This window comes from Mesoplodon mirus (genome assembly GCF_964341445.2).
Source record: "Mesoplodon mirus genome assembly, chromosome: 15".
Taxonomy (NCBI): domain Eukaryota; kingdom Metazoa; phylum Chordata; class Mammalia; order Artiodactyla; family Ziphiidae; genus Mesoplodon; species Mesoplodon mirus.
In genome coordinates, this window is record NC_138991.1 from 58,582,310 (window position 1) to 58,598,006 (window position 15,697).

The following is a 15,697-nucleotide window of genomic DNA, read 5'->3' on the forward strand; positions in this document are numbered from 1 at the left end:
TTACTTCCACACTAGCTCTGGGCTCCAGCCTCTCCTCTTGTCCCAGTTCTGGTACCCATCATGTCTTAGGTGGACAGCTGCCCCAGCCTCCTGGCTGGTCTCCCGGCTGCCATCTCACTCTCCCTCTGCTTTCTCCACACTGATTTATCTTCATGAAATATCTGGCCATGCTGGTGGGGGCACACATTTATACAAATACCTCGGAGAGCAATTTATCAAAATCTAAGTCAAAGAATTTGCAAAGGAGCACGTATGGGGCAATGTCTCCTAAGTCCCCAGCAGTTCCTACACTTGGGTATCACATTGGTTTGAGATTTAAGTGGATCAATGTGTCCAGGGAACGTGCTTTTATGAGCTGCCTCTTCTCTGTCACAAGTATCAACACTAGCTCTTCACCAGGAATACCTTTCCAGCCTTTCAAGCTTCCCCAGGTAACACACAGCACCCCAGCTGCACCCTTAGGTAAGGTCAGTCCTGTAGGGGCTGGCTGTACTAGGTGACGGTCTTCTCCCCTGTTCCAGGGATGACTGTGGAAGATACCTACCCGGAGGGTGAAGCAAAAACTGGAACACACTTTGGAGGCACGGCAAGTTTCAAGGGAGCATGATGGGGTTGACAGGAATATGCCTGGCTCTAGGTCCTGCTCAAACCTCACAGGGTCCCTGTGCCTCAGTCTCCCCAGATCTACAAGGGGCTGACCATACCTCCCAGAATGGTTCTGAAGATCAAAGGTGGCAATGGAGGTGAAAACAGCATGGCAAAGTCATCTTGCTACACAGATGAGAGTTATTATTATTAGTTTATCTTCAGATCTACTAAGCCCATTTCTTTTTTTTTTTTTTTTTTTTTCTTTTTGCGGTATGCGGGCCTCTCACTGTTGTGGCCTCTCCCGTCGCGGAGCACAGGCTCCGGACGCGCCGGCCCAGCGGCCGTGGCTCACGGGCCCAGCCGCTCCGCGGCATATGGGATCCTCCCAGACCGGGGCACGAACCCGTATCCCCTGCATCGGCAGGCGGACTCTCAACCACTGCGTCACCAGGGAGGCCCAAGCCCATTTCTTTTTAAATTGAAGTATAGTTGATTTACAATGTTGTGTTAATTTCTTCAGTACAGCAAAGTGATTCTGTTATACATACATATATATATTCTTTTAAATATTCTTTTCCATTATGGTTTATCACAGGATATTGAATATAGTTCCCTGTGCTATATAGTAGGACCTTGTTGTTTATCCATCCTATATATAAGAGCTTACATCTGCTAATACCAAACTCCCAGTCCATTCCAACCCTCCCCCACCCCCTTGGCAACCACAAGTCTGTTCTCTATGTCTGTGAGTCTGTTTCTGTTTTGCAGATAGGTTCATTTGTGTCTATTTTAGATTCTGCATATAAGAGATATCATATGGTTTTTGTCTTTCTGTCTGACTTACTTCACTTAGTATGATAATCTCTGGGTCCAGCTATGTTGCTGCAAATGGCATTATTTCATTCTTTTTTATGGCTGAGTAATATTCCATTTTATATGTGTGCCACATCTTTATCCATTCATCTGTCAATGGACATTTAGGTTGCTTCCATGTCTTGGCTATTGTGAATAGTGCTTCTATGAACATAGGGGTTCATGTATCTTTTTGAATTAGCATTTTCTCTGGATATATGCCCAGGAATGGGATTGCAGGATTATATGGTAACTCTATTTTTAGTTTTTTGAGGAACCTCCATACTGTTTCCCATAGTGTACTCAAGCCTACTTCTTTTAGATTTTATTTATTTATTGGCTGCTTTGGGTCTTCCATTGCTGTGCGCCGGCTTTCTCTAGTTGCAGCGAGCGGGGGCTACTCTTCGTTGCGGTGCGAGGGCTTTTCACTGCAGTGGCTTCTCTTGTTGTGGAGCACAGGCTCTAGGTACGCAGGCTTCAGTAGTTGTGGCACACGGGCTTCAGTAGTTGTGGCTCATGGGCTCAAGAGCACAGGCTCAGTAGTTGTGGCACACGGGCTTAGTTGCTCCGTGGCATGTGGGATCTTCCTGGACCAAGGCTCGAACCCGTGTCCCCTGCATTGGCAGGCAGATTCTTAACCACTGAGCCACCAGGGAAGCCCCTCAAGCCCACTTCTGAATACTAAACACCCCTTAAGTGCCTGGAACAAAAGCTATACCTGTTGCTTCTATTTGAGCACCTATTTTTTGCCTAGGACTGAGGTAAGCACTTTACCTGTATGATCTCGTTTAAGCCTCAAAACAACTCTTCTGTAGTAGGGATTTTTGCTCCCATTTTACAGATGAGAAAGAGGCACAGAGAGGTTAAGTAGTTTCCCTGATAAAATACAGAGGGATGCTACCCAGATACCCCCAAATCTTTCTGACTGCAAAGTTCATGCTTCTCCCACTTCTTAATCATTGCACCTTCTTAAATCAGACCTTTAGACCGGTGTTGTTGAAAATATACACTTGACCCTTGAACAACATGGTGGTTAGGGGTGCCAACCCTCCACAGTCCAAAATCCGAGTACTGCTCTCTCTGCCTCAAAAACAAAGGAATTGATAAATGACTCACCCAAGGGCAGGAAGCTGAAACTGCGTGAATAGAATCAGGACTCAAACCCTAGTTTTTTGTATTCCACATACTGTGATCTCTAAATCCAACACAAACTCTCTGTCACACTTAGTTAATCCAAAGATCTGGAAAGTGGAAATATAGGTACTATATGTGTGTGTGTGTGTGTGTGTGTGTGTATATACACACATATATATATTTTTTATAGACTCAGTTTTTTAAAATTTTAATTAAATTAATTTATTTATTTTTGATTGCACCAGGTCTTAGTTACGGCCCACGGGCTCCTTAGTTGTGGCTTGCGGGCTCCTTAGTTGTGGCATGTGAACTCTTAGTTGCGGCATGCATGCGGGATCTAGTTCCCTGACCAGGGGTTGAACCCTCGTCCCCTGCATTGGAAGGTGGATTCTTAACCACTGCACCACAAGGGAAGTCCCTATAGGTACTACATTTATTGAAAACAATCTGTGCAGTTCAATCCGTGTAGGTCAAGGGTCAACTCTAAATGCGAGTCAGGTATGCAATTTAAAATTTTCTATTAAATCAACTGTACTTCAATAAAATTTAAAAAAAAATAAAGTGGATATAGCCATTGGTAAATTCATGGATCACCTAACATCTAAAATAGGACAGGATAAAGGCCAGAACTGATATATGTATATGTATAACTGATTCACTTTGCTGTACACCTGAAACTAACACAACATTGTAAATCAACTATTCTCCAATAATAAAAACAAAAAAAGACCAGAGCCATACCCAAATTACTGAATATTCCCATTAAAATTTTTTTCTACTGAACACGTTATCAAAAAAGGGGAAGAGATGAAATTTTAATGTTAGTTGTATGTTTTATTTAACCTGATACATCCAAAATATCATTTCAACACATAAGCGATGTAAAAACTAATTAATGGCATTTTTTTTCTTTTTAACAATTTAACGGCATTTTAATTTTTTGGGTCTACTGCATCATTAGAATCCCTTACAGCACATCTCGGTTCAGATGAGCCACGTTTCTGGTGCTCAGCAGTCATGTGTGGCAGCTTAGGTGGTGTATTTACATACCTAGAATGACTCTAAACCTTCAATAATGCTTTTGGTCACCATTTACTGAGCACCTGCTAGATGCCTGGCCCTCTTCTAAGTGTTTCACATATATTAACTCCACTATTCTCTCCACCCTGGAAAGCGGGCACTCCTACAAGTTACAGAGGAGAAAAATGAAGCTCGGGTAGTTTAGGTGACAAGCCCAAGACCATGGAGCTAATTATCCGAGGAAACCTGGCCCCTCACGGCCACCCGCTAATGTCCGATCTCCTCTTACAACATATCAGTCTGTAAAAATTAAACTCCCGAGAAAAAGGACTTGACTTGTGGCACTTAATTTTAAACATCTGATTAATCAATATATACGATCAAATAAACATTAAAAAAGTATGCAACGCACTCTGAACTCCGAACCAACGTGGGACCTTAAGAATGGATAACAAACCAGACTGTGAACCCCCCACCAGCATGCCTCCTTTTGTTTCGATGGGATGTGAATTAGAGGGAATGACCAAGTTCAAGTTTCTACCCCCTCAAAGCAGCTTCCTGTCGGACACAATGGTGGCTTCATTCTTTTGTGAGATCATAAGAGCTTGCTCCTCCCCCTGGTTTTACTTATGACATGCAAAGATTGGCTGTATTCTACTGGGGATGGGGGTGGTGGTGGTGGTGGTGGTGAATTTATGACTGGTCCTGGATGATCCTGGACCAGTTTGAAGCACAGGTAATAGCTGACCTGGGCTGCAACCCTAACGCCTGGCGAGGATGCACCGGAGTTCAGTCCCGCCAGCTCTTTGGCTCCATGGTGTGGCTGCTGCCTCAGAAATGCAGGCTGTAAACTGGCGTAAAAGTCAACCACACCTTGGTGCTGATTCTTTGAATATGACCAGAATTACCTGGTCATCAGCTTGAGGATGAAACCAGAGAAGGGAGGAAGAAAGGCAACTCTAATCTGCCTCTAACTCATCTGCTTCTCTCCATTTCCGTTAGTTGCTCCAGCCTGGGCATCTCTCGGCAGGTCTACTGCAGGGACAGAGTCATCTTCCTAATTCCACGCTCTCAGCTTGTCACTCTGCAGCTAAGGACAATTTGGTTCCCAGTCTTTCACGAAGCCGCCTATCTCTCCTAATTCATGTCCTGCCACTGCCTTTTGTTCACTCTCTCCGACCATTCTGGCCTCTGAATCCTGGAAAGCACAGAGCTCTGTGGCCACAGGGCCTTTGCATTGGCCATTCTTGCTGCCTGCACTGCTTCCCTCAGGCCTCCTCGGCCAGCTTCTGTGCATCCTTCAGGTCTCAATCATTGCATGTTATCTCCTCAGAGAAGCTTTTTTTTTAACCTCATGGAAATATGCTTGTCCTGCTGTAATTTCTTACAGCTTCCTGTGTTACTGTTCCTTTCCACTTATCACAGCTTGCACTTATACATTTATTTGTGTATCTTCTTACTCCATGCCTTCCAGGATATTCCCCATTCCCCAGAGATGGGGCGAGTGCCCAGCACAGTGCCTGGCACACACAAGGCACACATTCACTATTTGTTGAATGAATTCTTGCTATTCCCATTTTATAGATGAGAGCACTGAGGGCTTGGAAGAAACTTCTCTAAATGACACAACTATATTAAAAAATTGTTGATAGCCATCATATGATATCACTTATATGTGGAATCTAAAAAAAATGATACAAATGAACTTCTTTACAAAACAGAAACACACTCACAGACATAGAAGACAAACTTATGGTTACCAAAGGGAAAAGGGAGGGGGGAGGGGTAAATTAGGAATTTGGGATTAGCAGATACAAACTACTATATATAAAATAGATGGGGACTTCCCTGGTGGTCCAGTGGTAAAGAATCCACCTTACAATGCAGGGGAGGCAGGTTCGATCCCTGGTCAGGGAACTAAGATCCCACATACCACGGGGCAACTAAGCCCACGTGCCACAACTACTGAGCTCGTGTGCCTCAACTAGAGAGCCTGTGTCCCGCAAACTACAGAGCTCACGCACCCTGGAGCCTGCGCGCCACAACTAGAGAGAAAAACCCACATGCTACAACTAGAGAGAAGCCCGCACACTGCAACGAAAGATCCTGCATGCCTTAACAAAGATGCTGCATGCCACAACTAAGACCCGATGCAGTAAAAAATAAATAAAATAAATAAATAAATAAATAAAATAGATAAACAACAAGGTCCTACTATATAGCACAGGGAGCTATATTCAATACCTTGTAATCAACTATAATGGAGAAGAAAAAAATTATTGACGTCCTCTTGTATGCAAAGTTCTAATCCAAAGGGTCTAGACGTTCTGCCAAGAAATGTGGCCAATTCGCTAGCACACAGTTATACTCAAGAAATAGCATCTGTGACTAGGAACCAAGATGGCGGAGTAGAAGGACGTGCTCTCACTCCCTCTTGTGAGAACACCAGAATCTCAACTAGCTGCTGGACAATCATCGACAGGAAGACACTGGAACTCACCAAAAAAGACACCCCACATCCAAAGACAAAGGAGAAGCCACAATGAGATGGTAGGAGGGACACAATCACAGTAAAATCAAATCCCATAACTGCTGGGTGGGTAACTCACAAACTGGAGAACACTTATACCCCATAAGTCCACCCACTGGAGTGAAGGTTCTGAGCCCCACGTCAGGTTCCCAACCTGTGGGTCCGGCAACAGGAGGAGGAATTTCTAGATAATCAGACTTTGAAGGTTAGTGGGACTTTTTTTTTTTTTGCGGTACGCGGGCCCCTCACTGTTGTGGCCTCTCCCGCTGCGGAGCACAGGCTCTGGACGTGCACGCCCAGCGGACATGGCTCATGGGCCTAGCCGCTCCGCAGCATGTGGGACCTTCCCGGACTGGGGCACGAACCCGAGTCCCCTGCATCGGCAGGCGGACTCTCAACCACTGCACCACCAGGGAAGCCCAGCTAGTGGGATTTGATTGCAGGACTTCGACAGGACTGGGGGAAACAGAGACTCCACTCTTGGAGGGCACACACAAAGTAGTGTGAGCATTGGGACTCAGGGGGAAGGAGCACTGACCTCAGGGGAGACTGAACCAGACCTACCTGCTAGTGTTGGGGGGTCTCCTGAAGAGGCGGGGGTGGGGTGGGGTGGCTGTGGCTCACAGTGGGGACAAAGACACTGGCAGCAGAAGTTCTGGGAAGCACTCCTTGGTGTGAGCCCTCCCAGAGTCTGTCAAAGAGCCCAGGTAGGCTCCAGTGTTGGGTTGCCTCAGGCCAAACAACCAACAGGGAGGGAACCCGGCCCCACCCATCAGCAGTCAAGCAGATTAAAGTTTTACTGAGCTCTGCCCACGAGAGCAACAGTCAGCACTACCCACCACCAGTGCCTCCCATCAGGAAACCTACACAAGCCTCTTAGATAGCCTCATCCACCAGAGGGCAGACAGCAGAAGCAAGAAGAACTACAATCCTGCAGCCTGTGGAACAAAAACCATATTCACAGAAAGATAGACAAGATGAAAAGGCATAGCGCTATGTACCAGATGAAGGAACAAGATAAAACCCCAGAAAAACAACTAAATGAAGTGGAGATAGGCAACCTTCCAGAAAAAGAATTCAGAATAATGATAGTGAAGATGACCCAGGACCTCAGAAAAAGAATGGAGGCAAAGATCGAGAAAATGCAAGAAATGTTTAACAAAGACCTAGAAGAATTAAAGAACAAACAAACAGAGATGAACAATACAATAACTGAAATGAAAACTACACTAGAAGGAATCAATAGCAGAATAACTGAGGCAGAAGAACGGATAAGTGACCTGGAAGACAGAATGGTGGAATTCACTACTGCAGAACAGAAGAAAGAAGAAAGAATGAAAAGAAATGAAGACAACCAAAGAGACCTCTGGGACAACATTAAACACAACAACATTCGCATTATAGGGGTCCCAGAAGTAGAAGAGAGAGAGAAAGGACCTGAGAAAATATTTGAAGAGATTATAGTTGAAAACTTCCCTAACATGGGAAAAGAAATAGCCACCCAAGTCCAGGAAGCACAGAGAGTCCCATACAGGATAAACCCAAAGAGAAACACGCCGAGACACATAGTAATCAAACTGACAAAATTTAAGACAAAGAAAAATTATTGAAAGCAGCAAGGGAAAAACGACAAATAATATACAAGGGAACTCCCATAAGGTTAACAGCTGATTTCTCAGCAGAAACTCTACAAGCCAGAAGGGATTGGCATGATATACTTAAAGTGATGAAAGGGAAGAAACTACAACCAAGATTACTCTACCTGGCAAGGATCTCATTCAGACTTGATGGAGAAATCAAAAGCTTTTCAGACAAGCAAAAGCTAAGAGAATTCAGCACCACCAAACCAGCTCTACAACAAATGCTAAAGGAACTTCTCTAACTGGGAAACACAGAGAAGAAAAGGACCTACAAAAACAAACCCAAGACAATTAAGAAAATGGTCATAGGAACATACATATCGATAATTACCTTAAACGTGAATGAATTAAATTAAATGAAATTAAATGTGAATGAATTAAGTTAAACCACAAGACACAGGCTTGCTGAATGGATACAAAAACAAGATCCATCTATATGCTGTCTACAAGAGACCCACTTCAGACCTAGGGACACATACAGACTGAAAGTGAGGGGATGGAAAAAGATATTCCATGCAAATGGAAATCAAAAGAAAGCCGGAGAAGCAATACTCATATCAGATAAAATAGACTTTAAAATAAAGAATGTTATGGGGCTTCCCTGGTGGTGCAGTGGTTGGGAGTCCGCCTGCCAATGCAGGGGACACGGGTTTGTGCCCCAGTCCAGGAGGATCCCACATGCTGCGGAGTGGCTGGGCCCATGAGCCATGGCCGCTGGGTCTGCACATCTGGAGCCTGGGCTCCATGGCAGGAGAGGCCACAGCAGTGAGCGGCCTGCGTACCCCAAAAAAAAAAAAAAAAAGAATGTTATAAGAGACAAGGAAGGACACTACATAATGATCAAGGGATCAATCCAAGAAGAAGATATAACAATTATAAACATATATGCACCCAGCATAGGAGCACCTCAATATATAAGGCAACTGCTAACAGCTATAAAAGAGGAAATCGACAGTAACACAGTAATAGTGGGGGACTTTAACACCTCACTTACACCAATGGACAGATCATCCAAAATGAAAATAAATAAGGAAAGAGAAGCTTTAAATGACACAATAGACCAGATAGATTTAATTGATATTTATAGGATATTCCATCCAAAAACAGCAGATTACACTTTCTTCTCAAGTGCACATGGAATGTTCTCCAGGATAGATCACATCTTGGATAGATCAAATCAAGCCTCAGTAAATTTAAGAAAACTGAACTCATATCAAGCATCTTTTCTGACCACAATGCTATGAAATTAGAAATCAATTACAGGGAAAGAAACGTTAAAAACACAAACACATGGAGGCTAAGCAATATGTTACTAAATAACCAAGAGATCACTGAAGAAATCAAAGAGGAAATCAAAAACTACCTAGAGACAAATGACAATGAAAACACGATGATCCAAAACCTATGGGATGCAGCAAAAGCAGTTCTAAGAGGGAAGTTTATAGTTATACAAGCCTACCTCAAGAAACAAGAAAAATCTCAAATAAACAATCTAACCTTACACTTAAAGGAACTAGAGAAAGAAGAACAAACAAAACCCAAAGTTAGCAGAAGGAAAGAAATCATAAAGATCAGAGCATAGAAACAAAGAAAACAATAGCAAAGATCAATAAAACTAAAAGCTGGTTCTTTGAGAAGATAAACAAAATTGATAAACCATTAGCCAGACTCATCAAGAAGAAGAGGAAAAGGACTCAAATCAATAAAATTAGAAATGAAAACGGAGAAGTTAAAACAGACACCACAAAAATACAAAGCATCCTAAGAGACTACTACAAGCAACTCTACGCCAATAAAATGGACAACCTGGAAGAAATGGACAAATTCTTAGAAAGGTATAACCTTCCAAGACTGAACCAGGAAGAAATAGAAAATATGAACAGACCAATCACAAGTAATGAAATTGACACTGTGATTAAAAATCTTCCAACAAACAAAAGTCCAGGACCAGACGGCTTCACAGGTGAATTCTATCAAACATTTAGAGAAGAGCTAACACCCATCCTTCTCAAACTCTTCCAAAAAATTGCGGAGGAAGGAACATTCCCAAACTCATTCTATGAGGCCACCATCACCCTGATACCAAAACCAGACAAAGATACTACAAAAAAAAAAAAGAAAATTACAGGCCAATATCACTGATGAATATAGATGCAAAAATCCTCAACAAAATACTAGCAAACAGAATCCAACAACACATTAAAAGGATCATACACCATGATCAAGTGGGATTTATCCCAGGGATTGAAGGATTCTTCAATATACATAAATCAATCAATGTGATAAACCATATTAACAAACTGAAGAATAAAAACCACATGATCATCTCAATAGATGTAGAAAAAGCTTTTGACAAAATTCAATAGCCATTTATGATAAAAACTCTCCAGAAAGTGGGCATAGAGGGAACCTACCTCAACATAATAAAGACCATATATGACAAACCCACAGCAAACATCATTCTCAATGGTGAAAAACTGAAAGCATTTCCACTAAGATCAGGAACAAGGCAAGGATGTCCACTCTCACCATTATTATTCAACATAGTTTTGGAAGTCCTAGCCATGGCAATCAGAGAAGAAAAAGAAATAAAAGGAATACAAATTGGAAAAGAAGAAGTAAAAGTGTCACTGTTTGCAGATGACATGATACTATACATAGAGAATCCTAAAGATGCCACCAGAAAACTACTAGAGCTAATCAATGAATTTGGTAAAGTTGCAGGATACAAAATTAATGCACAGAAATCTCTTGCATTCCTATATATTAATGATGAAAAATCTGAAAGAGAAATTAAGGAAACACTCCCATTTACCACTGCAACAAAAAGAATAAAATACCTAGGAATAAACCTACCTAGGGAGACAAAAGACCTATATGCAGAAAACTATAAGACACTGATAAAAGAAATTAAAGATGATACCAACAGATGGAGAGACACACCATGTTCTTGGACTGGAAGAATCAATATTGTGAAAATGACTATACTACCCAAAGCAATCTACAGATTCAATGCAATCCCTATCAAATTACCAATGGCATTTTTTATGGAACTAGAACAAAAAATCTTAAAATTTATATGGAGACCCAAAAAACCCCGAATAGCCAAAACAGTCTTGAGGGGAAAACAAATGGAGTTGGAGGAATCAGACTCCCTGACTTCAGACTATACTACAAAGCTACAGTAATCAAGACAATATGGTACTGACACAAAAACTGAAACATAGATCAATGGAACAAGATAGAAAGCCCAGAGATAACCCCACGCCCCTATGGTCAACTAATCTATGAAAAAGGAGGCAAGGATATACAATGGAGAAAAGACAGTCTCTTCAATAAGTGGTGCTGGGAAAACTGGACAGCTAGATGTAAAAGAATGAAATTAGAACACTCCCGAATACCATACATGGAAAGAAACTCAAAATGGATTGGAGACCTAAATGTAAGACCGGACGCTATAAAACTCTAAGAGGAAAACATAGGAAGAACACTCTTTGACATAAGTCACAGCAAGATTTTTTTTGATCCACCTCCTAGAGTAATGGAAATAAAAACAAAAATAAACAAACGGGACTTAACCAAACTTAAAAGCTTTTGCAAAGCAAAGGAAACTACAAACAAAATGAAAGGACAACCCTCAGAATGGGAGAAAATATTTGCAAATGAATCAATGGACAAAGGACTAATCTACAAAATATATAAACAGCTCACGCAGCTCAATATCAAAAAAACAAACAACCCAGTCCAAAAATGGGCAGAAGACTTAAATAGACATTTCTCCAAAGAAGACATACAGATGGACAAGAAGCACATGAAAAGCTGCTCAACATCACTAATTATGAGAGAAATGCAAATCAAAACTACAATGAGGTATCACCTCACACCAGTTAGAATGGGCATCATCAGAAAATCTACAAACAGAGAGGACGTTGCGTGCTCGCCCGCGCCAGGCGAGTCTCCGCGTCTCCCTCACGAACTCGGTGAAAGGAATTGGCGCCGTTCGACACCAGGCGGATCCGCTCTGCAGCAGGAACCCACCTCAAGCCGCAGCCGCAGCCGCATCCGCCGCCGCCGCCCGGGCCGAGGAGCAGCCTCAGCCGCCGCCAGTGGCCGAGTGAGCGGAGCCGAGTTTGAGCCAGCGCCTAGCGGTGAATCGGGGCCTCACCATGAGTTCCTCGCCTGTTAATGTGAAAAAGCTGAAAGTGTCGGAGCTGAAGGAGGAGCTCAAGAAGCGGCGCCTGTCCGACAAGGGCCTCAAGGCCGAGCTCATGGAGCGTCTCCAGGCTGCGCTGGACGAGGAGGAGGCCGGGGGCCGCCCCGCCATGGAGCCCGGGAACGGCAGCCTAGACCTGGGCGGGGATTCCGCCGGGCGCTCGGGAGCAGGCCTCGAGCAGGAGGCCGCGGCAGGCGGCGATGACGACGAGGAGGAAGAGGAGGAGGAGGAGGAAGGGATAGCCGTTCTGGATGGCGACCAGATGGAGCTCGGGGAGGAGAACGGCGCCGCGGGGGCGGCCGACTCGGGCCCGATGGAGGAGGAGGAGGCCGCCTCGGAGGACGAGAACGGCGACGATCAGGGCTTCCAGGAAGGGGAGGATGAGCTCGGAGACGAGGAGGAAGCCGCGGGCGACGAGAACGGGCACGGGGAGCAGCAGCCTCAACCGCCGGCGGCGCCGCAGCAACAGCCCCCGCAGCAGCGCGGGGCCGCCAAGGAGGCCGCGGGGAAGAGCAGCGGCCCCACGTCGCTGTTCGCGGTGACGGTGGCGCCGCCCGGGGCGAGGCAGGGCCAGCAGCAGGCGGGAGGAGACGGCAAAACAGAACAGAAAGGCGGAGATAAAAAGAGAGGTGTTAAAAGACCTCGAGAAGATCATGGCCGTGGCTATTTTGAGTACATTGAAGAGAACAAGTATAGCAGAGCCAAATCTCCTCAGCCACCTGTTGAAGAAGAAGATGAGCACTTCGACGACACAGTTGTTTGTCTTGATACTTATAATTGTGATCTACATTTTAAAATATCAAGAGATCGCCTCAGTGCTTCTTCCCTTACTATGGAGAGTTTTGCTTTTCTTTGGGCTGGAGGAAGGGCATCCTATGGTGTGTCAAAAGGCAAAGTCTATTTTGAGATGAAGGTTACAGAGAAGATCCCAGTAAGGCATTTATATACAAAAGATATTGACATACACGAAGTTCGGATTGGCTGGTCACTAACCACAAGTGGAATGTTGCTTGGTGAAGAAGAATTTTCTTACGGGTATTCTCTAAAAGGAATAAAAACATGCAGCTGTGAGACTGAAGATTATGGAGAGAAGTTTGATGAAAATGATGTGATTACATGTTTTGTTAACTTTGAAAGTGATGAAGTAGAACTCTCCTATGCAAAGAATGGACAAGATCTTGGCATTGCCTTCAAAATCAGTAAGGAAGTTCTTGCTGGACGACCACTCTTCCCGCATGTTCTGTGCCACAACTGTGCGGTTGAGTTTAATTTTGGTCAGAAGGAAAAGCCATATTTTCCAATACCTGAAGACTATACTTTTATCCAGAATGTCCCCTTGGAGGATCGAGTTAGAGGACCAAAGGGGCCTGAAGAGAAGAAAGATTGTGAAGTGGTTATGATGATTGGCTTGCCAGGAGCTGGAAAAACTACCTGGGTTACTAAACATGCAGCAGAAAATCCTGGTAAATACAACATTCTTGGAACAAACACCATAATGGATAAAATGATGGTGGCAGGTTTTAAGAAGCAAATGGCAGATACTGGGAAACTAAACACGCTGTTGCAGAGAGCTCCGCAGTGTCTTGGAAAGTTTATTGAGATTGCTGCCCGTAAGAAGAGAAATTTCATTTTGGATCAGACAAATGTGTCTGCTGCTGCCCAGAGGAGAAAAATGTGCCTGTTTGCAGGCTTCCAACGAAAAGCTGTTGTAGTTTGCCCAAAAGATGAAGACTATAAGCAAAGAACACAGAAGAAAGCAGAAGTAGAGGGAAAAGACGTACCGGAACATGCAGTCCTCAAAATGAAAGGAAACTTTACTCTGCCAGAAGTAGCTGAGTGCTTTGATGAAATAACGTATGTTGAACTTCAGAAGGAGGAAGCCCAAAAACTTTTGGAGCAATATAAGGAAGAAAGCAAAAAAGCTCTTCCACCGGAAAAGAAACAGAACACAGGCTCAAAGAAGAGCAATAAAAACAAGAGTGGCAAGAACCAGTTTAACAGAGGTGGTGGCCATAGAGGGCGCGGTGGATTCAATATGCGTGGTGGAAATTTCAGAGGAGGAGCTCCTGGGAATCGTGGTGGATATAATAGGAGGGGCAATATGCCACAGAGAGGTGGTGGCGGTGGCGGAAGTGGTGGAATTGGCTATCCATATCCTCGTGGCCCTGTTTTTCCCAGCCGAGGCGGTTATTCAAACAGAGGGAATTACAACAGAGGTGGAATGCCTAACAGAGGGAACTACAACCAGAACTTCAGAGGACGAGGAAACAATCGTGGCTACAAAAATCAATCTCAGGGCTACAACCAGTGGCAGCAGGGTCAATTCTGGGGTCAGAAGCCATGGAGTCAGCATTATCACCAAGGATATTATTGAATACCCAAATAAAACGAACTGATACATATTTCTCCAAAACCTTCACAAGAAGTCGACTGTTTTCTTTAGTAGGCTAACTTTTTAAACATTCCACAAGAGGAAGTGCCTGCGGGTTCCTTTTTTAGAAGCTTTGTGGGTTGATTTTTTTTTTTCTTTTCTTTTTTGTACATTTTTAATTGCAGTTTTAAAGTGAATCGTAAGAGAACCTCAGCATTGTGCACGATAAGAGAATGTGTCAGTATTTCAGGGTTCTACATTTTATCTGTAAAATATGACTTTTTTTTTATCACAACAAAAGTAAAATGTTGCTTTGTACCTGGAAAAAAAAAAAAAAAAAGAAAATCTACAAACAACAAATGCTGGAGAGGGTGTGGAGAAAAGGGAACCCTCTTGCACTGTTGGTGGGAATGTAAATTGATACAGCCACTATGGAGAACAGTATGGAGGTTCCTTAAAAAACTATAAATAGAATTACCATATGACCCAGCAATCCCACTACTAGGCATATACCCAGAGAAAACCATAATTCAAAAAGACACATGCTCCCAAATGTTCATTGCAGCACTATTTACAATAGCCAGGTCATGGAAGCAACCTAAATGCCCATCGACAGACGAATGGATAAAGAAGATGTGGTACATATATACAATGGAATATTACTCAGCCATAAAAAGGAACGAAATTGGGTCATTTGTAGAGACGTGGATGGATCTAGAGACTGTCATACAGAGTGAAGTAAGTCAGAAAGAGAAAAACAAATATCGTATATTAATGCATATATTGGGATTGACATGTATACACTGATGTGTATAAAATGGATGACTAATAAGAACTTGTTGTATAAAAAAATAAATAAAATTCAAAAAAAAAGAAATAGCGTCTGTGAAATTGAGGGTGTGTGTTAGGTGTGGAGTCAATTTCCTCTCTGTGAAATGAGACCGAGCAGGTAGAACCAACCAACCAACAGACCAACCAACCAAGCAACCATCTGCAAGTTATGTTCTTTGCATTTCTGATCTCAGGTCTGAGGGTCAGAACATCACCCCTGCTCTCTCTCCAAACATACCATGATGGATAGTATCTGGATCCAACAGTTTTGGAAAACAATGTAGCCCCAAGGAGTCAAGAGATAGTAAATATTTGAAAACCAAATAATTCCACCTCCCAGAAACGTAGCTAAAGCAATCAATCCTAAATAAAGAAATAGTTCTGTGCTCAGTTGTTCAGGGCAGTGTAATTTAGAAGAGTGGACCACTGAAAACAATGTAAACAACAAACAGAAGAGGGCTACTCAAATAAGCTGTGATACAACAACTTAATTATTTATCAAAAACCATGTAAAAAGG

The 15,697-nt window shown here is 43.3% G+C and overlaps 2 protein-coding genes across 2 annotated transcripts in view; one reads left to right on the plus strand and one right to left on the minus strand.

Moving 5' to 3' along the window:
• The window catches only part of ABAT (4-aminobutyrate aminotransferase), a 91,582-nt gene that overhangs the window by 57,417 nt on the left and 18,468 nt on the right, over positions 1-15,697 (minus strand). The window lies entirely within an intron of this gene.
• Positions 11,692-14,642, plus strand: LOC309791570 (heterogeneous nuclear ribonucleoprotein U-like). Its single transcript, XM_082600430.1, has one exon. It carries the CDS (start codon positions 11,931-11,933, stop codon positions 14,349-14,351), a length of 2,421 nt encoding a protein of 806 aa, XP_082456556.1. The 5' UTR covers positions 11,692-11,930; the 3' UTR covers positions 14,352-14,642.

Excerpts from the sequence above, each read along its gene's own strand:
- LOC309791570 (XM_082600430.1), top strand. The coding sequence starts at position 11,931 with ATGAGTTCCTCGCCTGTTAATGTGAAAAAGCTGAAAGTGTCGGAGCTG.